At 37.3% G+C, this 12,152-nt stretch overlaps 1 protein-coding gene across 6 annotated transcripts in view; it reads right to left on the reverse strand.

The window, feature by feature from the left end:
• LOC117965547 (adhesion G protein-coupled receptor L1-like) overlaps window positions 1-12,152 on the reverse strand; it is a 270,259-nt gene that overhangs the window by 100,106 nt on the left and 158,001 nt on the right. For 4 of the 6 annotated variants that reach the window (XM_059007938.1, XM_059007936.1, XM_059007935.1 and 1 more), the window contains exons 5-6: window positions 8,361-8,375; window positions 1,510-2,310 (exon numbers count right to left, since the gene is read on the reverse strand). In XM_059007938.1, coding sequence (XP_058863921.1) covers window positions 1,510-2,310; window positions 8,361-8,375 — 816 coding nt within the window. The remainder of the gene's footprint in view (window positions 1-1,509; window positions 2,311-8,360; window positions 8,376-12,152) is intronic. The other 2 variants (XM_059007937.1, XM_059007934.1) reach the window with 1 other exon arrangement.

Here is a 12,152-nt window from a genome sequence, read left to right on the forward strand (position 1 = left end):
GGGATATCCACTTTCCTTTTCACTAAGCCCAAGGGTGTTTCAAAGCAGAATTATTTTCTGTAATTACTTCCAGTATTATAGCTAGTCAGCATGCTCTTTACACCCAGGGTGGTGGGATCTACTAGCCCCTGCGGAACTCAATGTGCTAGCTGACCAGTAGGGGTCACTGTAGCGAGCTGACTGTCATGATAGTGACAGAAACACTTCCCAGACAAGACCACCAGTTTGGCACAGCCAGGAATCTGCGCTTCCCTGATCGCAGGACTCACCTTGCACACCATGCAGCCCAGCCTTTACCAGGCGGGCCACTAGAGAACTCCCAACAAATGAAACTGACAGTATAATGAAATTTAAAAGCAACGTCCACAGAAAAGATCACATTCGCTAGTATTAAAAATAATACTGAGTTACACATCATTATAAAGGCAAATGTTACAGTTTATGATTTATATTAATGATCTGATATCATCAAATAACATCCTGAATGATCATCAAACAATGTATAATGTTTTTTGTTAGGCAGTCATTTAACATTTGGGATTAATCATTGTCTAATTTTTAAGGGTTTTTATTAATGATTCTGAAGCAGATGTGTTATGATTAAGAATGATTGATCCAGATTATTGGACATCACCTTGCAGAGTCAATAACCAAATAACTGTTTCCCCTATTGACTGACATTCTTTGCAGCCAGTAACATGCTTTAACCCAGGAGACACCATTGAGGTGAAATGACCCAGGAAGTACAAGTGAAAACAGATAATGTGAGAACAAGGTATAGAAACTGAGAGCCTCCTTTAACTTAAAGTAATACCAGATATCATGTTTTAAAATGAACATACATGTTTGCAGTAACATGTGTTTCTTTCAAAACTGGACATGTGAGATCTATGTAGTTTAAGGAAGTGCATGACAGGTAAGATTTATGCAATTATTTTGAGTGCTGCAATGGTAGATTTTCACAATTTCTAATCTCTGCTATCTAAATGCGCTTGACACCTGCTTTTCTTTGGATTGACCACAGGTTCCTTCATATATCCGAGGATTCTGAAAATATGTGCTAAACAATCTCCTTAGCAAGTTTAATCACAACAGGGTATTATACAGGTAAAATCATTAGCGTAAATGTGACATACTGGCAGATGGACAGACAGGTCACATTCATACATCCACAGATTCTGATTCTCATACGTTTTATCAGTAGTGGATAAGCGGTTCTCTAAATATAAATAAAAAATGAAGTGTGATGTAAGCAGGACCGAATGGATGGAGAAACCATACTTTATCTCCCCATATTATGCAGTGCCACAAGCATTATTTTTTACTAGCACTACAGAAGCAATAGGGGTAGCATATTTCATTTTAACCCCCCAAAATTGAGACATCAAATTATCAAGATCTTTTCAGGGATACCATGATATTTAGTAAGCAAGGGGTTGATAAAAGAGTAAACAATGGATAGTTTCAGTTTATAATAAATGTTACAAGATAACCAGAAACACATCTCACCTGTTGTAGGATCGGGTGGCCCAAACTCCAATGGATAACGAAGCACAAAGAAGTTATTCCACACGTACAGCTGATTGTCTCTGGGGTTGTAGTCAATGGATGAAATGTACTGGTATGGATTGGGGAAGACAATATTGACTGGCTCCTCACGGTTCAAATTAGTGTTGTAGGCATAAGAAATAAAGTCCCCCGCTGCTTCGCTGTCATCATCAACATACACCGAACGAACTACGTACAACACTCCACAGGCCATGAAAGCATTGGATGCCAAACGTTTATCATAACCTGTCTCCCAAGTACCTTCGAATCGCAGGGTGTAGGGGTTCACCTGGCTGACAACGAGGCGTCCGTTATTGGATTCGGTGGCATAAATCACCCAGAGTCCGTTCTCGTCCACTGCCAAGTCGATATCAGATTTGCCGCCCCAGCGGTAGGGAGAGGTGTCGTGGTAATTGGCATTGGCAATTATGGCCTCGCCACTTTTGATCCGGGTCCGCAAATCGTACTTTACGATGTTGCGAGTCCGTTCTTTGTTGTAGAAAACGGCCCCATCGTAAACCACAAACCCAGTGCCGTCTACGCGATTGGGAAGCCGATAAGTGGTGGTAGGCCGTCCGGTGATGTAGTCGTCCCAAGAGGCATATTCACTCAGGGTATCTGTGCGATACGGGGTCCAAGGCATGATGTATAAGCGATCGCCTGCTTGCAGAGGGTCTTTGCACCACGCGCCCGCTTGGTGCTCTGTTTCTTGCATGGAACTAGGGTCCTGTACTTTCAATAGCGTTCCAGGACAGACAAAAACTAGAAACGGTAGGGGAAAAAGAGGGGAGATTGGAGAAATCACGAGAAAAAAAGAGAGAAAAAAGACAAAACAAAGGATAAATTCATATAATTCTCACATCTGCACTTTTAGTTCTTAGAATTGATCCAGTTCACTGTTATTTAGGGAGAGGAATTTACTCTTGGCAGGTAGTGGACCTTGGGGGAAAAGGTTTGGTATAGCAGGCACAATGGGCCATAGTGGGTGTTGCCATGGCATGTCTATTCTTTGTATAATTTTCAAATTCGGGTTAAACCCGAGAAAATGCTGATCATCGTGCACAACAAAAGGTTGCTAACCAATTGCTTCAGTTTTCTGACCTATTGTTAGCTTATTGTACTCCGTGCTTTGTGTTGAGAATATTTTGGTTCTTTGTGTTTTTTTATGTTAATACTGAATATTGCAAATAGTGCAAACACAACACTATAGATGAACTGCATCCTGGTACCTTTGCTGTTGAATTGCAGCTTGAGTGCTTTGAAACACCTTGGAAGCAGCAGCAATGTGTCAGATATAGAATCGTCTTTGAAATATCTGCACATTCCAAATTGGGACTAGTGACAGAATTGTTCAAATTAATAAGTACATACATTTATTTTAAATAGACCTAGATGCCTAAAATAGAAAAACAAAACACAACTGTGTCATTTGCATAAACATTGGTGCTATGACAGACTCATGCCAAGCACCAACCATACCAACTTTTTTCACCATGGCCTACTGTGGCTTTGAGAAACATTAACATTGTAAGACCTGATTTCATATGACTAGCCACAGCCAAACCATGATCAACTCATTCGAGAATATGTTCTACTTCACAAAGAAGACAACAGCGGTTAATAGTGCCCCATATATCACTGAACTGGTCTGTAGTTTTTTTTTTAACAGTTTTTTTTTCTTATTACTTATATGACTTTATACAATCAGGTTACAGCCATGACTTTCAAATTCTGACCACTTTGTATAACCACTTGACATTTCCTTACTAATAGTTCATAGAAACCCTACAATAGTTCTTGATGACCCTGCAATAGCCCTGAGGTGTAGGGCCACCACGGACAGCCAGGACAGCACTGATGTACCGTGTCAAAGAAATGTTTAAAATGTTCTTGGGCGCATCATTCCTCAGGCTTTACCAGCCTCTAATTTCTTCATTACTCCAATAAGATAAATACATAAATGCAGAATTACTGGGGTTGGGTAATTTCTTGTCTGTTTAACCACACACAGACTCCTTACTCACTAAGTACACCAAAATATACAGTTAAAAACATGTTGGCTGTAGTAATGTGGGACAGTTCTGGCATAATGTACCACATATGGGAAGGAAATCCTCCAGCTTTGCGAGATAAGTCTTCAACTGACCAATCATATAAGTGCAACAACAGTCGAGGTAAAGTGTCTATATTTAGTGTGTGTGTTTAACGCCCATAGAAAGCACCTGTCTGGCAGTACTTGAGACTGAAAAGTTTATGAATAGTTAATGTGTGCGGAAAGTAAGTAGAGGACAAGCGATGTGAGCTTCCAGACATAACCTCAAGCCTGCCCTGGACTACCCTTTCTCTTAGTGGGGTGAGGGAGCAGTTCAGTTTCCATGCCTCAAGCCTGCCCTGGACTACCCTTTCTCTTAGTGGGGTGAGGGAGCAGTTCAGTTTCCATGCCTCAAGCCTGCCCTGGACTACCCTTTCTCTTAGGGGGGTGAGGGAGCAGTTCATTTTCCATGCCTCAAGCCTGCCCTGGACTACCCTTTCTCTTAGGGGGGTGAGGGAGCAGTTCAGTTTCCATGCCTCAAGCCTGCCCTGGACTACCCTTTCTCTTAGGGGGGTGAGGGAGCAGTTCAGTTTCCATGCCTCAAGCCTGCCCTGGACTACCCTTTCTCTTAGGGGGGTGAGGGAGCAGTTCATTTTCCATGCCTCAAGCCTGCCCTGGACTACCCTTTCTCTTAGGGGGGTGAGGGAGCAGTTCAGTTTCCATGCCTCAAGCATGCCCTGGACTACCCTTTCTCTTAGGGGGGTGAGGGAGCAGTTCAGTTTCCATGCCTCAAGCCTGCCCTGGACTACCCTTTCTCTTAGGGGGGTGAGGGAGCAGTTCAGTTTCCATGCCTCAAGCCTGCTCTGGACTAGAGGGACCACCCTTTGTTTTAAGGAGTGAATTAGCAGTTCAGTCTTAAACTAAATGTGTATTGTAGGTGCAAATTCAAAAAAGATATGAGTCAATGTGAAGTCCTAATGTGTGTGTGAATTAAAATGTCTCTGCTCTTAAGATGTCAGTGTTTGAAGGTGTGAAGAATGGAAATATCTCATGTTCAGCAAAGTACAATAACAAGCAAAACCTGAATTCATTTGTGGGGGGGAGGTAGTTATTATTACTTAGTAATCATTAATCAACGTCAGGAAAATCCAATATGAAACTCTGGAACTAAAAAAGTAATTAAAGACTTAAGAACCCAATTAGAGAAAGCCAAAAGCAAGTAAGACTTGCAATGACATGACCTCACCTGTAGGGGGGACAATGTAAACTTTAAAAAGCTGCATCTCCTATGTGACTATGTACACTACACATCACCTTGCTTGTAAAGGTTATCACCTGTGGGGGAAAAAAATAGATAAACCTGCCATAACACTGCCAATAAGGCGGTAGGCCCACCATGGGAAGCCAGGACGGTGCTGAATTGAAGTCTGCAATGTGTTCAAAATGCTGCATGTGACAATCCACAAATACCTTTAGGGAAGTTGTATTAGGGAGTTGTGTTTTATCCTCTTAAATCAGCAGTAATTTATGAATTTATTAAATAACTATAAGCCCTCTATTAAAGTGGGTCAGACAGTTGTGACTGAAATGGGAAGATGCAACTTTTATATAATACAGTATATGAAATCAGTTATGAGAGATAAACCATTTACACAAAACAGCCAGCACAGGTGCTTCCAAGCTGATGCCAATTGGCACATTTTCTCTGTTCACTCTGCAAGTGCGACAGGGAATCTGGCAGTGCCGACAGGAGAGATTTAGCACATCAGCACCGCTTAAACCAGAATCATAGTCCCTGAGTGGATTTAATATGATTATAAATGAAGGTTCAGACAATGAAAAAATACATAAATAAATACATTAATTAAAAAAAAATACAGTTTGAATTTGGATAAGCTAAGACGGTCAATTAATTAAAATAGCAGGGAATCATGGCTAATTACAGCCCAGTTAGTGACAGAAATGCAAATTTCTCACATTCTGCATGGTCAGAGTCATGTGTCATGGCTGTAGCACTGCTCACCAAGAAAAAAGGAAAGAACGAATAAAAAAAACTGAAATCAATTCTAAATCAATAAGCCAGGATTTCACATGACGTACAAATTCTCAGCACTTTTTCAGCACAATTGTGATTTTATCATTTCAACTGTTATTCAAGTAATCTGGTTCATGTGTAATATGTGGCACGAAACTGAACAGATTTCATACATGTAGAAGCTGAAACGAGAGAAAGGCATGTTTTCCTGCTGCACACTCTCAACACGTTATTAGTGGGAATTGTTATTTGACAAGGAAAGTGTTTAGCTGAAAGCTTTTCGCTGAGTTTCTATGCATTATGCTTGGTAAACTGTGCAGTTTAATTCCACATATGATTATTAACCAAATATATAAATATCAAATACATCACAATTCTGTTGAAAAGGATTTGGAAAAGTATGTTTCAAACACTCACATAACATTTTAAAAATACTGTGTATATCTTTTGATATCCTGGTAAATTGTTTGACCTTTTTATTTGTCAGCTATAATAGAAGCTTAATCTATTACTTCAAAAACTCAATCAAGAATTTTAAAGTCAAATATGCAACCTTTTTATGATGAAGGCATACCTTTGTCGGCTTGTCTTTTTTCTTATAAGTTTCTTATAGTTTTACATTCAAATATAATGGTGAATATTTTCAAAGCGTTTCCTCTTTAACTAACCTTTAACTAAGTCCTATTTTCTTTAAAGAGAAAACACATCTTAATGTTACAAAATGAGAAACAAGCACGTTGAGAGTGCTGAAGAGATTATATTACATGGTTGCTGTTCTAGTTTTGTAAAAAATGAACAGGCTTTCAAATAATGGTTAATTAAAGACTGGTGTAAACACTTCAAATATGGCCCAATAACTTAGTGTGGATGGCCTAACCACAGATCCTCTACTTGTGGTGAATTATCACATATCATTGTATTTCAAACAACATATAAAAAATAACCAAATATTATACAGACAAAAGGCAAATTAACTGTTTTATTAGGAGGTGGAAATGTTGCAGATGACATCACAATGGTAACCAATGGCAACATATTGTTATCAGATATGCAATATATATAAAGTTTAAATGAAGAGAACGTATCTTTAAAAGAAGAGTAAAATTTCCACAAAAGCAATCAAATGTAAAATCTGAATGGCAGTTCAGTCTTCTCTGTATATAAAACAATATAATATATGTGGACATGTTTAAGGATCTTTACTAAACTCAGTAATTGAAAGAGTTTAGAACAAAATCATATATAGTGCATCCACTTCATATATATATATATATATATATATATATATATATATATACACACACACATATATATACACACAACATATTGTCAACATTATGCATTTGACGAGGTACTTTAGTATAATCTTTCTTTCTGTTTTTACAAGTAATGTGTGTGATAATAACTTTTATCACACTTGTTAGGAAGGCCTGCCAAGCAAACACAACACATGTGTTAATAGGCTGCCTTCAACTGTGTGATAAACTCATTCACATGTGGAAAGCATGAATCTGACACTTATTTTTTTTAGATTCTTAAATTTATTCTGCATGAAGAAAAAATGTAAGTAAATCCTTACAAGGATAATCTATCTATCTATCTATCTATCTATCTATCTATCTCATAAATACACATACACAGTATTTTAAAATATATTGCATATTTGAAAATATATACATGTTTTAGGTAAAAACCAAGCATATGATCAAATGTGTTGTCCAAAATGAAATCTATGAAATACAATTACATTGTGGACATATTCCAGGTTTCTTCTCATTGCTCAGTGTGGAGTTTACCCAGAACATGTAACAAATATATTTTTTATCATTTTGTCATGAGGGATTGGTTGTTAACAATCAAAGGGAAATCAAAGGGGAAATTAATAACAGTTTTCTATGGGGGGAGAAAAAACAAACACATAATTATTAATATTCAAAGAAAAGGGAGCAATAACAATATGGAAATTATTTTAACAAAATTATAAAGTAAATGTAAGGTTTAATTTGATAAAACAAACCAGAAACACAATCAAAATAACAAGAGGTGGGAGAAGGTGGTTGTGATTGAGGTAGGCCCAGGCAACCTGGAACTGGTTGTCATGGAGACATGATATTAGAAAGGAGCTGGTTGAATGGCAGGTTCAATAACAGACACACGGAAGCACCCAATGGTTGGAGGAGGTTAAGAGAGTTGTTTTTTTTTTAATTATTATTTTAAAAAACGGTCTCGCCCTGAAGGAAGCAAACTAAAGGGAAAAGGGGAAGAGTGAGCAAGAGATAGAGAAAGAGAGAGCAGACAACACACTGGAAAAACTGATAATAGAAAATCTAGAAAAAACGGTTACAAAAGGCAAATGTATCCCATGTTGGTTAATTACAGAAACAGGAAGTGAAGGAGGAAGTAGAGATGAGAACTGCATCTTGATTGGCTGGTTATGGTTGCTTTATTTATTTATTTATTTAAATTTGTGTTTACTTTGTTTTGGAGTGAAATAGTTACAAATAATGGGCATTTCTAGAACTAGAAGTGGTTTAGGAGGTATTCTTTATTAGCCATTAAATGGGAGAGAGAGAGGGGAGAACGGTAGAAAAAAGAAAGATAAGGAGAGATTGCAAGGGGAAAGGGAGGGATTAGGAGTAAACATTTAACATGAGCACAAAACAAGGTGCTTGGATTAGGGGGAGAGGAGAGGCGAGGAGAGAAGGGGAGAGGGGGGGCTGTGGTTTTTATGTTCATTGTGTTTACCTTTTTGGTCCACTTCTATTTAAGCGTCGGAAAAAAGAGAGAAGAGAGAGAAAGAGAAAAAAACAAAATGAAAGAAAAAACAGGTGCAAGGAAAAAAAGAGAAAAAAGAGATTAAACCATCTGTCTGACTCCCTTGGTTTAGTATTTTCTTTCTTCCTATTCCTCCATTCCCTTCCTTCCTTCCTTTCTTTCTTTTTTTATCAGGTTTTTTTTTTTGGTTGGTCTTAGTTGTCTGGCTGTTTTTTGTTTGTTTCTTGTTTTTTCCCCAGCCCTTTAACACCCCTTCCCTCACCCAAGTGGAGCAGGATTCATTATGTAGCTTGTTGAACTGCAGTCCATGCCTGTTAAAGAGGGTTTAATTAGTTATTAATCTCCATTGGCACTATGAGAGAGAGAGAGAGAGAGAGAGAGAGAGAGAGAGAGAGAGAGAGAGGACAGCCTGAGAATGGAGAAACGAAACGAGAGAAGAGTTTCAAAAAGCACCTCCACACACAGTTTTTCAAGATGCCAATAAAACAAATCACACAATTTCTAATTTTGTGTAACCGTTCCCCTAAAAGGACTACTAAAACACAGCTCAATATGGAAGGGTCTGTAATATCACAGTTATCGTATCTAATGTATTCTTTATGACTGAAAATGATATACAAAGTGATTGTAAACATCAAGAAGAATACATTCGGCAAGATAACTGTGAAATGTCATTGGCTTGGTTTTCACGTAAAACAAAAAATAAGCTCACCTTTTTGGCATGTGGTACCTTTGAGGCAATTCCGGTTTACATGTAGTTTTCTTTTAGGGAGAGAAATTCTCCTTCAAAATTCAACAACGTAATTAATATTAAAATATGGGAGGGTATATTTAAATGTTTCTGACAGTGTTGCAATTTGGCAAATCGTGCAGCTTTCTTAAACTGGGTTTACAAGTTGTGTGGAAGAACCGCAAGTGCAGCCTGCCTCATTGGCCACCCAAAAATAAATAAATAAATAATACAAAGAGAAACAAAACAAAAACCCAGACATAATTTTACACAAATACCAAAAAAAAATCAACATTTCCTACAGAGGGTTAGCTTCAGCAATTCTGATCCTCAAATCCAACACTTTACATTAATGATATAAAACATATCCAGTCAAAATATTTAGTAGAGTACATGTTCAAAACACTGGTAGCAAATCTACAATAGGCTACCTTACTCGCTCACATTTCCCACTGCATAATGGTTTTATAATAATAATAACAATAATAACAATAATAATAACCTGCATTTGAATTCCACAGTGGCAAGGCTTTTGCCAGTAAAATGTTATTGTATTTTTTGTATTGGGATCCAGTATACTAGTAAGTAGCCCATACAAGTTCAACAAATTCCTCAGTAGAAGGTAATTCACCCGCTATGCTAATTTAATACATTTTGGGGTATAAATGTGGCTTCTTTTGTTCTTAGTAGGTACCCATGATAGATGCTACTTAAAACTAGTGTAACATGAATTGTATCTTATCTTAGTGCTAAGGAGTAGTCTAAACTTAAAGCAATCAGCTATCCGATCACCAAACATGAAAATAAGGATACAAATCATTTTAAAATTCTATGCTTTTTAGAGGGATTGGTTGATTATTATTATTATTATTATTATTATTATTATTATTATTATTATTATTATACTATATATATATATATATATATATATATATATATATATATATATATATATATATTGACATTGTAGTAGCTTCAGTATTTGTATACACAACAAAATTATGAAGCACTATCATTTTAGGGGTCACCTGAAAATGGATAAAAAAATTAACTTAATGAAAAGGTTGTATGCTTTTTTTGTTCTTTTCTTTGGTCAATGAAGCTTGCTAGGGCTACATATGGTAAGGCTTTCCAACTTGATTCCATGCAAAAAAAAAACAACCTTATTTTTTGGCTGCACACTTCCTATAGTCACGATGGAGAGAGAATTTGGAGTTTATAAACTGCATGTAAACCAAGCGATTCCTGTACCAAGTTGCTTGGCTAACTTTAGAATACGTCTGACCACACGATCTAGGTGTTAAAAATGAAGAATCACAGAATACGGCGATGTACCAAATCCGTGGCAACGTGGCAGTGCATATCCTTTCCTGCACAGCACACACAAAGGAACCTGACTGTATCAAATATGAAGACAGCAGTTCACTCATGCAGAAACCTAAGCCACATGACTTTTTGGAGGTACGTAAAATTGAACTGAACATAAAAATAAATACACAGATTTGTATCCCTGTTAAAATTTATCATAGCTTCTAAATAATCTGTTTATGCTTTTCAGTGCCTTTGAAAGGTCTTATGCTTTTAATGTCTCTCCTGGTGTGCCAATGACAAATGGTCTTGAGATAAATATATTGTTACATTTATGGGTCTTAAATTATTGGTATAACCCACAAAAAAAAGATGCAGAGAAAGGGAACTGCAATGTCTCATTTGAATATGATGTTTCAATGCTCTTCTTCAGTAAGGAAAACCCTTATAAATATAAGAAACGCATCTGAGGAATTCTTGCAATATACTTTGTTATATTTGTATATGTATAAGTATATGTATTTGTAAAAGTTTTGGAGAGCGGCATTTCTAAAACTGACTATTCAAAAGATTTATTTTAAGTTAAAGATTTATATTAAGTTAATACTATGTGTGTTGAGGTCATGATACAAATAATTTTATATAGTTTGAGCAAGTCCAAACTGCAAAATATGACAATACATAAAAAATATTAAGGCTTCCTACACAGAATGCATTAATGTTATATGGTTGTAAAATAGATAAACAAAAATGATAATAAAACTGATTTTCTACAACTTTGCAGTATATTACGTATGTCTTCTTAATCAAAGATGTGCTGCTTATTAACAATCTTAACCATACTGTAGCAATACAAATGATCACATCCTTATCTCTTAATTAAAATTATAGGTGTACAATGCCAAGGGAAGAACGCCACCCCCCACCCCCCGAGACTAAAAAATAATAATTATAATGGCAAGATGTTAATACAAATTAGTATAATTTGCACCTGCTGGGGATGGCTCTTACACTGCAATTACCTCCTGCCAAACCCCCTATTATCTTCAATGTCTGGGAGCTGCCTGCAAGTCAAAATTGCTCTTCATCTAATTCTGTGGAGGTCTGTATTTTTCTTGAAACTCAACCAAACAAAATAAATGCCATGGAAAAGGAAGGATGGAAGAGAGGAAGTCTGGATAATTCACATTGCCCTTTTTTTAATCAAATTTACTGAACAAATTGTTATCCGGACAATCCTTATTTTATAAGTTCTTGAAATCCTAGCTAGCTGAGCAGAATGAGAGAGTGATTGTAATCACTCCGTGCAGTTTACCTGGGGTGCACTTCCACTTGAATGAGAGAGTGATTGTAATCACTCCGTGCAGTTTACCTGGGGTGCACTTCCACTTGAATGAGAGAGTGATTGTAATCACTCCGTGCAGTTTACCTGGGGTGCACTTCCACTTGAATGAGAGAGTGATTGTAATCACTCCGTGCAGTTTACCTGGGGTGCACTTCCACTTGAATGAGAGAGTGATTGTAATCACTCCGTGCAGTTTACCTGGGGTGCACTTCCACTTGAATGAGAGAGTGATTGTAATCACTCCGTGCAGTTTACCTGGGGTGCACTTCCACTTGAATGAGAGAGTGATTGTAATCACTCCGTGCAGTTTACCTGGGGTGCACTTCCACTTGAATGAGAGAGTGATTGTAATCACTCCGTGCAGTTTACCTGGGGTGCA

Source organism: Acipenser ruthenus, chromosome 36 (genome assembly GCF_902713425.1).
Source record: "Acipenser ruthenus chromosome 36, fAciRut3.2 maternal haplotype, whole genome shotgun sequence".
Lineage (NCBI taxonomy): Eukaryota > Metazoa > Chordata > Actinopteri > Acipenseriformes > Acipenseridae > Acipenser > Acipenser ruthenus.